Source organism: Hylobates moloch, unplaced genomic scaffold (genome assembly GCF_009828535.3).
Source record: "Hylobates moloch isolate HMO894 unplaced genomic scaffold, HMol_V3 SCAFFOLD_9, whole genome shotgun sequence".
NCBI classification, from domain to species: Eukaryota; Metazoa; Chordata; class Mammalia; order Primates; family Hylobatidae; genus Hylobates; species Hylobates moloch.
Genome location: NW_026652284.1, coordinates 99,457,841 through 99,472,395, shown reverse-complemented (window position 1 = coordinate 99,472,395; position 14,555 = coordinate 99,457,841). Strand labels below are relative to the sequence as shown.

The 14,555-nt window shown below is 42.6% G+C and overlaps 1 protein-coding gene and 1 long non-coding RNA gene across 2 annotated transcripts in view; one reads left to right on the top strand and one right to left on the bottom strand.

Annotated features, from left to right (window-relative positions):
• Positions 1-1,396, top strand: part of LOC131384282 (uncharacterized) — a 21,664-nt gene extending 20,268 nt beyond the window's left edge. Inside the window, exon 3 of the long non-coding RNA XR_009214963.1 lies at positions 1,092-1,396. This is a non-coding gene — a long non-coding RNA (uncharacterized LOC131384282). The remainder of the gene's footprint in view (positions 1-1,091) is intronic.
• Positions 1-14,555, bottom strand: part of MAL2 (mal, T cell differentiation protein 2) — a 27,530-nt gene extending 12,975 nt beyond the window's left edge. Inside the window, exons 1-2 of the mRNA XM_032760325.2 lie at positions 14,157-14,555; positions 742-912 (exon numbers count right to left, since the gene is read on the bottom strand). Coding sequence (XP_032616216.1) covers positions 742-912; positions 14,157-14,288 — 303 coding nt within the window. The 5' untranslated portion in view covers positions 14,289-14,555. The remainder of the gene's footprint in view (positions 1-741; positions 913-14,156) is intronic.

Genomic DNA, 14,555 nt, shown 5'->3' with positions numbered 1-14,555 from the left:
TACAGTGGCACAATCTAGGCTCACTGCAACCTCTGCCTCCCGGGTTCAAGCAATTCTTCTGCCTCTGCCTCCCAACCAGCTGGGACTACAGGCACACCCCACCATGCCCAGGGTAATTTTTATATTTTTAGTAGAGTCGGGGGTGTCACCATGTTGGCCAGGCTGGTCTCGAACTCCTGACCTCATGATTCACCTGCCTCGGCCTCCCAAAGTGCTGGGATTACAGGCATGAGCTACCATGCCCGGCCACAAATTCATTTTAAAAAACCCACCAATTTTTAATTTGGGACAGACATTTATTATCAATATGAAACATGCCCTTTTCTAAGTATTTGTTTTCTAAAAAAAAATACATATTTAAATATCTGAGGCAGAAATTAATGGAAAATTTCAAGATGTGACAATCTTTAGTTCCCAAAGGCATTTGTTCAATTGTTTGATAATTGTAATGCAATTCATTTGCCGTATGAAATGAAACAGTTTTTGAGTAAGAGTCATCTAAGTTGTAGGAGTAGCAGAATTATTTCTCAGCTCTATCAACACAGAGATTTCACAAACTGGGGCCCTGTTGTCCATCAAGGCAGCCACACAACACCACAGCACCACAGCAGTCTCTGTGGTTGGATCGCTTCTCTCCCATTAGAGGCAACAGGCAGAACTGGGACTCTGGCATTTCAGAACAGAATAGGATACAGGTTTCTCCCATCTTCCCGCAACAGACTTAAAATAAAAAGTCCTTACCAGGAAGTTCCAGTTAGCATCAATTTGAGTCACCATGCCAGAGAGGAACATGCCCAGAAAGAGGAGCGAAAAGAAAAATGCCGTCACGGACACAAACATGACCCATCCTTGTAGTAGAGGTAGAGGAACATTGGAGGAGGCAACCAAAATCCAGACAAGACCCCCGAACAGCTGAAAGAGAAAAAGAGGGTAATTGGTTTGCTTAAAAGATACCTTTCATACAACAGAATTAAACATGCTTGTATTACCCTCAGCGTTGCCTTCATTTTCCTCCCAGACCCCTGCACATATTCCAGCAACCCCACCCCTTCGATTTTCCCCTTATTATGTAAGATGCCTTCTTTCCTCAGGTGCAAGACCAATCCTCCTGCTTGGAGAACTGATCCAACTCCACACCTGTATCTTCAGGCTGGACTCTCTTCTTCAACCCATGTACATGCCCGGTATTCCCTCATCATTGACAAATACCTTCCTTTGACTTACTGATTCTCTGACTACCACCTTTTCAATGAAGGTATTTTTTCAGTCAACCATTTTAACAAATTCATCTTTGCTTGGTCTCCACTTCCTCTCCTTGAAGTTGCTCTTCACATCACTATAAACCAGCTTTTGATCTCATTGCTTCTTACACAGTTAGTAAAAATGGCTAGAATAATAGTTGCAGCTGTTGTATATGGTGGTAAACAATAAAAACTACCATCATTTATTGAGTATCTACTATGTGTTCGACATAGGAATAAGTACTTCACATATCTGTGGATCTAAGTATCAATAAATATCTACTACAGCTCAGGCATTATGCCAGGTGCTGGGAATCAAATGGTAAACAGGTTACACTTGGTTTCTGTCACCACAGAACTCACAGTCTATTAGAGGAAACAGACAAGCAAGCAATTAAAAAGCTGCTTCATAAATGTCACAATTGGGCAAATACTGGGCACTGCAGGTCTACACAGCAAGGGCTATAAATCCAGATTTGAAAATACTTGAAGCAACAATCCCAAAGCACAGGGCTATGGGGTAAAGCAGAGGAAGGAAAGGGGGGTTCCAGGGTGGGAGCTGAGAGGAGCCCCGCACAGGTGAAGAACAAAGCTCAGCAAGACAGGAGGGGCATGTGCTGGTGGGGAATGGAGAGAAGTGCACTGGAGACTGAGCGAGGAGGTGCTAAAGCTCGGGCTGAGGAACTGAACTTCACCTAAGGGTGATGACAAAGCCAAGATCATCTTGAGCAGAAACTAGCATGGTCAAGATTTGCCTTTAGAAATTTCTCTCTGGCTAGAAAGTGAGAATGGACTGGGGAGGAAAGGGTGGATGGTGGGGGAGCACATCTCTGTTTCTCAGCTCTATCAACACAGAGATTTCACAAACATTGGGTAACACAGGAGACTGTTACACCAACAGAGTGTAAGAATTAGAACATTGAGGACAGAGAGAAAGGAATGGATTAGAGTGAAATTTAGAAGTAGACATGATAATAGGTGGTAACTGATCAAATGTGGGACACAACAGAAAAAGGACAGATAAGGAAAATACCCAAATTTCTGGCACGGGCCACTAGGCTTGAGAGAACACCACAGGAGAAATGGTGTGAAGATAATAAGTTTAATGCATCTATCACCATTGGTCTCCTCCATACCACCATGCATTCTTTGCATGGCATTCCAAGCCACTTGTGGTCTGACATGTCTTTTTCATCCTTGTCTCTTGCCACTACGCCCCTCACATTTTGTATTAGGGGGAGAAAAAAAATCCACAGTTCCAAGACAAAGATCTTTCACATCAGAGTGGCCTGTTACTTGCATGCCGTGAATGTCATTCCCTCCCTATGTGTACTTGAGATTCTCCCACTCATATCTAATCTTGAGCACATCATTTACAACATTTTTACTGAGATCCACCCCTGCTCAGTTATGCCTCCCTCCTCTGGGCAACCTCCCTACTGGGCTTTGTTACATCAGTGAGATACACTGTAATTAAATCCCTTTGGCTCTCCATCTGCACTACCAGGCCTTCTTGGCAGCATACTGCTTTAAATGTCTCTGCATCCCAAGCCATTTATTAATCTACACAGTAATCCTTTCCTAACCATCAGTCAGGTACTATGCTAGATTTGGCAGCACAAAACCTTAGGCTACACACCTGCCCTGAAGACACCTCAAAGCAAGTGAGAATCAATCTCTCTCTCTCTCTCACACACACACACACACACACACACACAGGGAGAGTGACAGAGGACACTCTCAATTATTTGCTTAGTAAACAAGCTAGTGCTCATATGAGAACAGTTTGAGCTCCAAATATTAAAAATCAATACTCATCTGTACATTGCATTTAAGTATCTAGATATCCAAATTACTCCACAAGTCACTGGAAGTTAAAAACACAAGTTTTAATTCAAGCTTCAAGAAAAGGCCCGATGATATAATTTGTTACTACTTTGAAGAAACATTTTTGAAAGCATAAATGATCACTTGATCAATGATAATCAAATCAGCAGTCTAAAAAAATGTATAGTTGTGGTGTATACCCCAAGTCCTAATGTCAAATCAAAAATTAACAATTGATCCAAAGTGTTATGAAATAAATCTAATGAATATCAATGCATCTTAAACATTTAACTACCACCTTATCAGTGCCTATAAAAAACTTGTTCCTAATAAAATATTATTTACCTTTACATACTATTAAATAAATATCTGAAGGTGATAAGAATGTCTTCAGTGGATCAATCTTTCCTTTTTTTCTACTTTCTTCTTTCTGGTAGTCTTTTCTTACTCTCCCACGAAGAATAACCTACATAACTTTAAATACAGTTTAAGAAATATACATTATTAAGCCGGGCGCAGTGGCTCACGCTTGTAATCCCAGCACTTGGGAGGCCAAGGCGGGCGGATCACGAGGTAAGGAGATCGAGACCACGGTGAAACCCTGTCTCTACTAAAAAATACAAAAAAATTAGCCGGGCGTGGTGGCAGGCGCCTGTAGTCCCAGCTACTCGGAAAGGCTGAGGCAGGAGAATGGCGTGAACCTGGGAGGCAGAGCTTGCAGTGAGCCGAGATTGCGCCACTGCACTCCAGCCTGGGCGACAGAGCGAGACTCCGTCTCAAAAAAAGAAAAAAAAAAAGAAATATACATTATTATTAAGTATCTCTTCTGAGTTATTTCCTGAGAACCTATGTGCAAATATAAAGGATAATAAAAAGCATTTGGCCACTGTTTGTTAGGGACAGGCAGAGCCAAATAGACAAACATAATAATATGAGTTAGGGATTATGATACATTCACACCTCTAAAGAGGAGGCTATATGATCCTTTGGAATTAAACACAGCATTTACTAAACCCAGACTGGACCTCAAACAGGCCAGCCCTGAACCTACTGCTAGGTACTATAGAAGAACACTCAAGAAAAAACAAAAAAGGCAAGGTTCCGTCTCCAGGAGCTTGAAATAAGGAAGAAATAGACACCATTAAACTGATTCAGGAGCAGATTGTGGTGGGTGCTATAAAAAGAGCTCAACACAGTGTGTTCTGAGAGGCTGGGAGAAAAGAGAAGAAATATAATGGGAAGAATCTGGAAAGGTAGGCAGGGGAGGCAGGCTTCAGAGTAAGCTTTCAAGACAGACCAAGGCTTTGACAGCAGAGGCTATACTGTAAAAACAGTATAGATTAACCGTTCTTATCGTACTCAAAATTACAGCCCTTCAAACACCTCAAAGGCTTAGAAGGGAAACTAAACGCTGTATGAACAGGAGTCAGATTCACCTCCTCACTTGTGGGGTATGTGCTGCATGGAAAGGAGAGAGGGAAGGAGTGTATGAATGCCCACCCCCACCCCCGCCCCCACTCATGTAAATACATGTGATACATCCCTAGAGCTGAGATTCTGTGAAATCTAGGCTTGCTTTGGAAGAGAGAGGATGGGCCAGAGAACATAATTGAGCCCACTTTGGAGGGCCACCATCCTCATTTTGAGACTGTCATACTGGTGTATGGATCACTCTGGCCTTGACACAGTTATTATTCCTTACTTTGTGATTTCCTTTTGACGAAAGCTACTTTTCTTCTTGAGCTTCCCAACTTGGCTCCAACTTAAAAAACTGAACTTAAAAAATTGAGATGACCAATGCTCAGTATATTCATTTCATCTAATTCCGGGCATTAGTGAACTTAGTGTTTGCAAAACGGTGTAATTATCAGCATTCCTGTTTAGTAGAGATGACTCTGGAGGTGGCCATATTTTTAGAAGTAGAAAGCAGAACACAAAAATGGTTAAATCTGACAGAGAACAGATGATAAATACCATAGCAACTGCAGAGTACACACTGTGAAGAAAGGTATTCGGAACTATTATATGTTTCACCCATGTTGTTCTCATCATCTTGGATCTGAATCCACATTCTGACCCCTTCTCTACCACTGCCTTCCACTGCTTTCTAGTGTTCTAAAAAAATCCAATAATTATGTATAAAATAGCCCAATGCACCTCAATTTGAAATGTCTTTAGGAAACTAAGTCAGTGCTTATGACTTCAAACCTCAAGCTCTAACAAAAAGACAACCTTTGCTTCCAGGCAATACAAAGGTAAAAACCTCCTAGGAGTAGGTATCAGACTTTCCCGGCAACTCAGTTACCTTTTATCTTCTTAACCCCACTTTAGGTGTACTGGGTGCATACCACAAGTACTCAAATATATTCTGAGTTGCAGTTATTAAATGGCTACACATTCCTAAAACAACTGATCCTCTTTCTGGTTTAACATACATTTGTTGTTTGCTTGTTCTCTGCAGACCAGAAAGGTATGACTTGGCTGAATCCCTCCCATAAGAAAACCACAGAAGTATTTATCCGCAAATCACACTAAACTGAACCCTCAGGGTTTGATGTTAAAACATGTTTTCACTAGAAACTGTGGAATGGGAAAAATACATAGTCCCACGGGAAAACATGGTCTTGAGCAAGTAGCAACTCTTGCAATTCTGGGTGCATGAATTACAGACTTCTTAACTCATCCCCTATTTGGACAGTCTTATGTTCCCAAAGGATTCCTTTTGCAAATGCCCTTTTTCTTTTCAAATGTCACTTATTTCCTAATTACCTGCTTTTAAACATACCCTCTGACAGCTAAAAATTTTTTCAAACCAATTTGACACCTCCATCTTAGTACACCCACAAAGTAAACAGGCTAATTTCTACTGTGACCTATTTTCAATTAATCTTTGGAATGAGAATAGGAAAAGGTAAGTGAATTTGAAAGGATAAAGACTGGCTAAACTACCCATAAGGGAAAACATTATTTAGAACTTTCTGTATTAAGCTCCCTCCTTCTAATTCTATTATCTCTATACTGGATATTTCATTATTCTACTGCAGTGAGAATGAACACCCAGCGAACATAGAGGAAAAGCAAAAAAATATTTGTCTTCCAGTCTGGCTTGTAGAGTTAGAGTAAGAGGTTGAAGCTAATGGTGATAGCAGAAATATTACTTAACATTTACTGAGCTCTTATGTTATAAGCACTGTTATGAGGGTTTTATTAGTGCCAATTTAATCCTCACAAACCTTGAAAGACAATATTATTATTCCTACTTTATCGATAAGTTAATTGAGGTACAAATCCATTAATAACTTGTCCCTAGTTATATAGTTAATAAGTGTTGGACCTGAAATTTGAACTTGGCAATTGGCTTCCGGAACTTATGATTTTTAACATTCTGCTATTCTGCCCCTCTCATGGTTTAGTGTTTATTCTAAAGCAGGGTTTCTACCCATATTCCATATGATTTCCTAAAATCATATAAAATTGGGTGGACAAGGACATATGCATTTTTCTGAGGACACAGTTGACACCTTTCATCAGAATCACAAAGGGGCATGTGGCCCCGCCACCCAGAAGTTCAGAACACTTTATCTACTTGTAACCCCTTCCATTTCAATGGATGTTTACTTATGGGGTGCTGCACAGGAAACATCATGGTTATAGAAGTGTTCAGTATGTTCAGAAATTTATCAGCTAGAAAAAAAGATTATCTACAATTAGCTACATTTTACATACAATTCACATTTTGAAAGATTTCTTTAAACTAGAAACATACTTCAGCCAACAGATACAATATAATAACTGGTAGATGTATTTACAAAGCAGCCCACACAAGTGTGGATTCATTCACAATGCGACTGTAGATCACTGGTACCACTATGAGGCATACTGCTGCCCCCCTCCCCAAGCTCATCATCTTCCCTGTAATGCTTCTTTTCCTACCACCCTCTCTCTTTGCACTCCAGCCTCTACCCCTCATCCCCTGAGCATACAGAAATGATCACACTTGACCATGTTTCTGCCCAGCATGCTGCCAGTAAAAATTCTGCTGGATAACTAAACTTCAGCTACCATGTTTTCCAGAAAGACTTCCCTGGCCAGGTGCCATCCCTCAGTGCTTCCACGGTTACCGACGCGTGTATTCTCCAGAGCAATTACAACTGGATCAAAATCATGGATCCACATGCCCATTTCACCCACTAGACTGTGACGTCAGAGTTGGTGACACTGCCTTCAACATCTCTGTATGCTCATTACCCAGGATGGTGCTTTCTACAGAAGGTCCTCAACCCACCCGCCTTGAAATGAACAGAAACCAACCAGCGTGTGTAATGAATGGTTCCAGAAGAGAATGCTCTAGGAGTGCAGCTTGGGATGCTAGGAACACACTCCTGTCTGGATCCCAGCTCACTCCCTGGTTCATGGTGGATGTCCAAAAATAGGCATGAAAATGAGTGAAGCGAGAATATGTACTTCACAATTCTCAGGTTATTATTGGTGACACCCGCCACCTAGTACCAGATCTCAGGAGGCTGATATGGAAAGTTATGGGAAACTTTGTACCTCTTGCCAGTTGAATTCATGACACCCAATTTTAAATCTTTTTTCGGCCCCAAATTTGCCCACATGACCTATTTCTATTGTAACTGCCACTGGAACTTTTGACCAGGGTAAATCTTGTGCCTTCTCCCAGTGCCTCCTGCTCCCCTCATCAGTCCCCATCTGTCCTCTAACCATGCTGACTTCCGTCCAAACTGCTTCTGGACTGGCCCTGGCATAGGCCTGCATTAGAGATGCAAGGCAGCAAGGTGTTTATTTATTTAATTAGGAAAACAGAACAAATTCTGGGATGTAATGAGAAATGACAAACACATAAGAGGTTTATGACCAAAATACGTTAATACTCATTGCAAAAGAAGTTCTACTTTTTAACTTTACATTTGAAGGCTTTAAAAATACGTCTGAGAGTGCTATAGAGAGTTATACTTTCTTCCTCCCCATGTGACCTAAAACTCCAATTCAGCTGCTTAAATAGCCGACACTGACCCTAAAATGGATAGCTCATATTACAGAGGAGAAATATGTTCTGGTTCTTTTTATTCCTCTTTATAATAATTCCTCTTGATTTTGAAAATTATCTTTTCATGTTTGCAGGTAACTAGTTATCACTTTTAGGTTAAAATTGTTCCTGTGTGCCAATGCCCTGATATTGGCCAGACCCATATAAATCACTGCCTCTTTACTTTCTTTTTACCTTCCTCCTTCTCATAGCTATTATAAAAAAGTTGAGATTGTCATACATGTTGTCTATAAAAGGACGTGGTCTTCTCATATAAAATAGAACGCTTAGGAAATTCAAGTCAAAGTGCAGAGGCCTGGAGAAGAATTATGGCAGTTTACATGTTGGGCAAAATTTAAGAGGGCATCTACTCCCAAGCTGCACTTCTCCACTCCAGCCAATGTCTCCAGACTATTTTCACATACTGCTCAGTTTGTACTATACAGCAAACATGTAGCATTTGTTAAGTACTGCATGTGCATGATACTGGGTATGCCAACCTGGTTCCTGTCCTTTGTCATTACAGGGTCATTTCTATTCCGCCATATCATTGCAAATACACCATGTCCACAGCTCCTACCACTACGTACAACATTTCTATCAGGCTCTATGAAACAAATCTCTTCTCCATGACTTTTTCCTTTGGAGCTCAAGGTGAATCTTTTCAGCTACTTGGTTTAAAGTTTTCCATATTTCAGTTCTTTGTATTTTTTTTAAAAGGACTGCCAGTTGGAGCAAATAATTGTTGATAATAATCTCTGGCAGGGGCATTGGTTTATTTTCCCTTATGAAACTTTAAAGGTTATTTATTTATTCATTTATTATTTTTGGGATGTAGTTTCGCTCTTATTTCCCAGGCTGGAGGGCGATGGTGCAATCTTGGCTCACTGCAACCTCTGCCTCCCAGGTTCAAGCAGTTCTCCTGCCATGGCCTCCCAAGTAGCTGGGATTACAGTCATGTGCCACCACATCCGGCTAATTTTGTATTTTTAGTAGAGATGGGGGTTTCATCATGTTGGTCAGGCTGGTCTCCAACTCCTGACCTCAGGTGATCCACCTGCTTCGGCCTCCCAAAGTGCTGGGATTACAGGCATGAGCCACCGCGCCCGGCCTAAAGGTTATTTTAATGTGGATGAAGATTTTTAATCCAGAGGCAAAGGAAAAAAAATACAGTTTTAAAACCCATTTAGGAGACAACTATGTCCATGGACAGCTCCCTCTTGCACACTGCAAATAAACAATGTCCCTTCACAGTCAAAATTTATTTTCCAGGCAATAAACTCTATACATCAGAACATATAAATGTTCCTAGTCCAAAGACAAAGCTTTCAGTTGAAAATAACCTGAAGTCCCTTTCATAGATTTATCTGCATGACTGAACCTGTCTCCCCTAAAGCCCCTCCCTCACAATCATCCTTTCATTAACATTTGTTTTTCTGGCATAATTCCTCTGAGTTACATCTTGAAGTTTAGTCTAGGTATCATTTTGGGGCAAGTCAAACTTTACATACTTAGTTGACTTCCCAAACCTCAAACCTCTCTCTCTTCTTCTCCATCCTTCTTTCATTGGTTCTATTTCAGGTTCTTTTCATCCCTTATCTAAACTATTGCAATAAGCCCCCTAACTGCTCTTCCTGCCTTCAGTCTCTCTGTTTTACAACAAAACTTCATCACTCAAAGGTTTCTAAGACACAAGCTGGATCAAGTTTATCTGTCCTTCACAGCTTTCCATCGGACAATAAATCCAATGCCTTGGCCTAGCATTTCTCAGCAAACCAGAACCTGAGTCCTACCTGCTGTTTTTCCTTCTTCTGCCACTGCTCACCAAAATCTCACAACTGACAGAACATTCTTGCCATTGTCTTTCTTGTCTCTGTGTTTGTACATGTCCTTGTTTCTACCTGGAATTCTCTTTCCCATTTTCTAATGAACCATGGCTCATTATTGAAGGCTAACCTCAAATGTCCCCACCTCATTAAAGCTGCCTGTTCTGGCCTCTCCAGAAGTCAGATGTACTCTATCCTGCTTTTCCACAATACTTTTTATAAACCTATATTAGCACTTCATACACAGCACAGTAATTCTTTCTTGACTTTATATTCCACCAAACAGTAATTTCTTTTAAGGGCAGGAGCTATGTTAGTTACTCTATTTTCAGGACATAAAAGAAGGCTTGATGCATCCTATGTTCTTAATTATAAGCTGAGTAAACGAAAATTACTATGGCACCCAAAACACTGCAGTTAGAAGCATGTGAGTAAGAATCCTAGAGTATCTCCCACAAAGATAAATGTGAATGAATAACTTGGGGAATGTAACTAGTTTCTTAAACACTAAAACTGCAAAATAAAACACAATGAATTAAATGATTATCTGTATTCTTTTTTGTGATTAACACTATTAAAAATTCAATTTTTCTTGCGCATTTTACAAGATAAGCTCATTGAGAGCAGGGACCCTAAATATCTTGTTCAGCCCAATAGTGCAGATGATCCAATGTTATTTTTTAAAGTAGATAGACCCGCCTGGAAAATGTTTTAGCTGCAGTTCACTTCTCACACTTAATTCTTTCTTCCCTGAATGGTAGTTACTTTTGTGAATATACTCTCAACTAGGTTGTAGGTCTTTCTGGTGAGGAAGGGTTTAAACATCTTTGTTCCCAGAGGAGTGCCTTGCACATAGTAGGTATTCAGTAAATACCCGATGAGTGACTTTTATAAAATATTCACTCAAAAAACTGTAAGATTTTGAAAATGAGAATTTTGAAGGTGATGTCTTCCATTCTAAGCTAAAAGGCTTAGCTTTGCAATATTAACTTAGTATTAAACTCTGTGGCAAGCATACATTGGTAAGTATTGCTAAGGCCAAAATCAAAGAGCTGACAATTAGGTATCCAGGTGTGGAACACACCTATCTCCCTATCTCAAAAAAAAAAAAAAAAAATCACTATGCTTGTGAGCTTGTAATATTCTCCACTTAAGAAGCCAGTGCTATAATGCTTTTCCTGGTGCTCATAGGCTGGCACTATTTATATATTTTGTAATATCTCCCCAACAAATGGCTTATATCTGACAGGCTGTGAATAGAATACCTTAAGGGGAATTGGGAATGAATACTTTGAGCCAAGTTAAATGGTTAGTGTGAGAACCGAACTCCAAGAGCATGGTGTCAATAGCGTAGTCAACTGTTGACAGCCCAGTCCTCCTTTGTCAGGTACAATTTTCACATGTTAAGTTTCAGAAGGCAATGGGATAGCAATGAAGAACTCTTAAAGACAAACGAATCTGAACAGAACGTCAAAATTAAAATGGAGTTTGAGGATATTCAGAAACACTGGCAGAGGTTAAAATAATGGGTCCCCAGAATGGAGATCACTTAGCATTTAGGACAGTGCCTGGGAAATTCTCACATTTACTTTACAGGTTGAGGAATTTCTGAGGAGGAGCCATGGGAGATGGCCAATTTTAAAAGAATCAGAAAATTAGATGGAAATTGAGACATCTAGGAGCTAAGTTGCTTCAAAAGTGTTCACTTACCTTCTATCTGTACATCCATTTAAGATGAGTATTCTAAATGTAGGGGTAACAAGGCAGCTTTGATCTCTGCTCTCTTAAATCATGTAAACCAATATCTCTAAACAGTCCTAAAGGATGAGAGCCGAGAAGCTATAGTTTGACTCTAGTGTGGTCTCTTGTTTTGTTTCTCTAAGGTCACCAATTTCATTGGAACATTTTGGTCATTTTTCAATGGGGTGGGGGAGAGTGATATTCAAGTAAAGGAGATAAAGGGGGCCTAAAATGTAAACTTACTGAGTTGGCCATAAAAAGAGAGAAGCAAACTAATAAGCTTTTGGAAGTGATGCTGTTCTACCTAGCCAAGAGTGTGAGACATGTTTCAGGATGTAAGAAGCCAGAGGAAACGAGATAAGAGGATTAGATTGGACACTTCTGTGAGTCTGGGATCCCTCCTAGGTTGGGGAGTGGTGGTAGTTTCAGCAGATTGAGAGAATTCACATCTGTGAGAGCAGAGCTGTCTTCTCTGCAGTGCATCCCTGCCTGTATATCAGAATCTGAATATTAGAATCACCAGGGAAGCTTTAAAAAATAACTAGTGAACTCTGGCACTCCCCCAGAGACTCTGATTTAATTAGTCTGGGCTGGCAACAGTATTTTAAAAAGCTGTTCAAGTTATTAAGTACAGCAAGAATTGAGAACTAACCACTGGGCTAGATTAAAAAAAGATATAATGGGGAGGGGGAGGGGGAAATTGACTAAGTCACTTTCTACTCTTTTCCCTCAGAATTAGGCCTTGTTTCCTAAAAGTCTGACATGACTACAGGTTCTTGAGATGGTATTTGATTAGAGGGCATATGGATAAGCCTTCTTTGCATATACACATGTATATATATTTACATATACACATACATGTATCTTTACATACATACATATATTGAATAAACATTAGAAAAATATAACCAGAATATCAAATTTGAAATTTCATGTATATTATTGCTTAAGAAGAGGCAAAAGTACTGAAGTTTAGAAAGTATTTCAATGAACTGTCTGTAAATTCTAGTACAGGTGGAATGTGGATACGGCAAAAACTTCTCAAAGAGGTAGGCAAAAAACTGGAGCTTGCAGAACACGGAATAAAGTAGACGAGAACCTAAGAAATCGTTCTTTGCAGATCTTCCAGTTTTAAACGTATCTCCCTCCCACAGCAAGGCAGCCAGCCCAATGCCATCCGCTCTCCGCTCTTCCCACATGGATGCCTGCACCTCATCCCAAGCACTCAGATGCTTCTGAACCAGGCTCAAACTCAAACCAGCCTCGCAGTCAGAATCCCATTACTGATGTCATAGCCTGCAACTCACTCACGTCTCGACCTCTTTCAGATTCAAATCTGGACTAAACTGAACTTAGGGTGGTGTGGGTACCTTAGCATAATAGAACAGTGCTCACAAGGTGTTCCAGCTCCACAAGCACAAAAGTGAAACCAAAGCGACCCAAATAAAGGTTATGCAAGCTCAAACGCAAGGGTGAGGGGACAGATGAAAATCCTAAACCGAGCAAACAATACCAGCCTGCTGGAAAGGCACTAACTCGCTAACATTTCACTTTTTATTTGCCATTCTCAGGCATGATGCAACCTCAGGTTGCCCAATTTATATTTGCACATTTTCTACTTGTCCACAAGGAGCTTCGAAAGTTTCCAACTCCATAAAATTCCATTTAAAAAGTTCAAGTGCTACCTAAAAAGGTTGCACGACAGGCAGGTGACCCCACCTTTACTTGGGCCCAACAAAGAGTGCTAAAAAGGTTTGGAGTTGGCGTAAGGAGGCCAGGAAGTGAGAAGGTGCAAAGGCAGCCACGTTTCCACCTTTCCCCCACCATTCTCACGCCCACTGGATTAGAAACTGCCCAGGGCATGGCACATAACTCACCTTTCTCCTTGCCCTGCCTCCTGCCCAGCTCCTGTTTCCAATCCAAAGGCCACTAATGATGGCAAGGGTGAGTGGGGAAAAAGCATGCTCAAGTCCTCAGCCCTCTTCCTCTTCCTGTTGCCTCCCGCCCCCACCTTCCACAGCGTGGCAGCCTCCAGGTCACCCAGTCATCGACTACACCTTTGCACCACCCAACAAAATGGCAGGTTAGCAACAGGCGAGGCCGAGAGCCAGGAGCTCGCTCCGGCCAAGCGCGGCCCCTGGCCATGCCCTGGGTTTCTAAAGGAGCCTCTGAGCCCCAACACCTTTCTTTCCTCCACGTCCCCAATGTTCGGCCCTGCCGGGCCGCCTACTCGTCCTCCCCAGGCAATTTCCGTCGCCCGAGGGGGAGCAGGTGCCCGCGTAACAGGTGCTAGGAGGGAGGGCCCGGGCGGCGGCGCGGGGCTCGGAGAGGACCCCGGGAGGGAGCGCAGGACAAGGCCACGTCGAAGGGAAGGAGGCCGGAGCGGACGCAGAGGAAGACAGCCCGGGGGACAAGGATGCCGCCGCCTGTCCTCGCTCCCCGCACGACCCTCGCTCCGGCGGCCCCACTTACAATCTCTAGGCAGACGAAGGCGCCCGAGTAGGTCCGCAGGATGTCGGGGCCGGCGGGCAGGGTAACCCGGGGCGCCGGGAAGGACACGGCGGGGTTCGGGGGCGGCGGGACTGACGCTCCGCCGGCCGACATGCTGCCGCTGCCGCTGCTGCGTCTCCGCGCGCCGCCGCCTGCCGCCTGCCGCCTCCCGCCTGCCGCCTCCCGCCTCCGCCTCCCGGGCTCCTGCAGCCGCCGCCGCCGCCGCCCCTCGGCTCCGCGGGGTCCGGACGCGCCGCGCGGCAGGAGGCGTGGCCGTGGGGGTCCTCGAGCCCCGCCCCGTCACGTGGGCCCAGGTGAGCGCCGCTCCGCCCTGGCGCCGGAGCCGCTCGGGATCACGTTCACAGGTGCGGCTATTGCAGC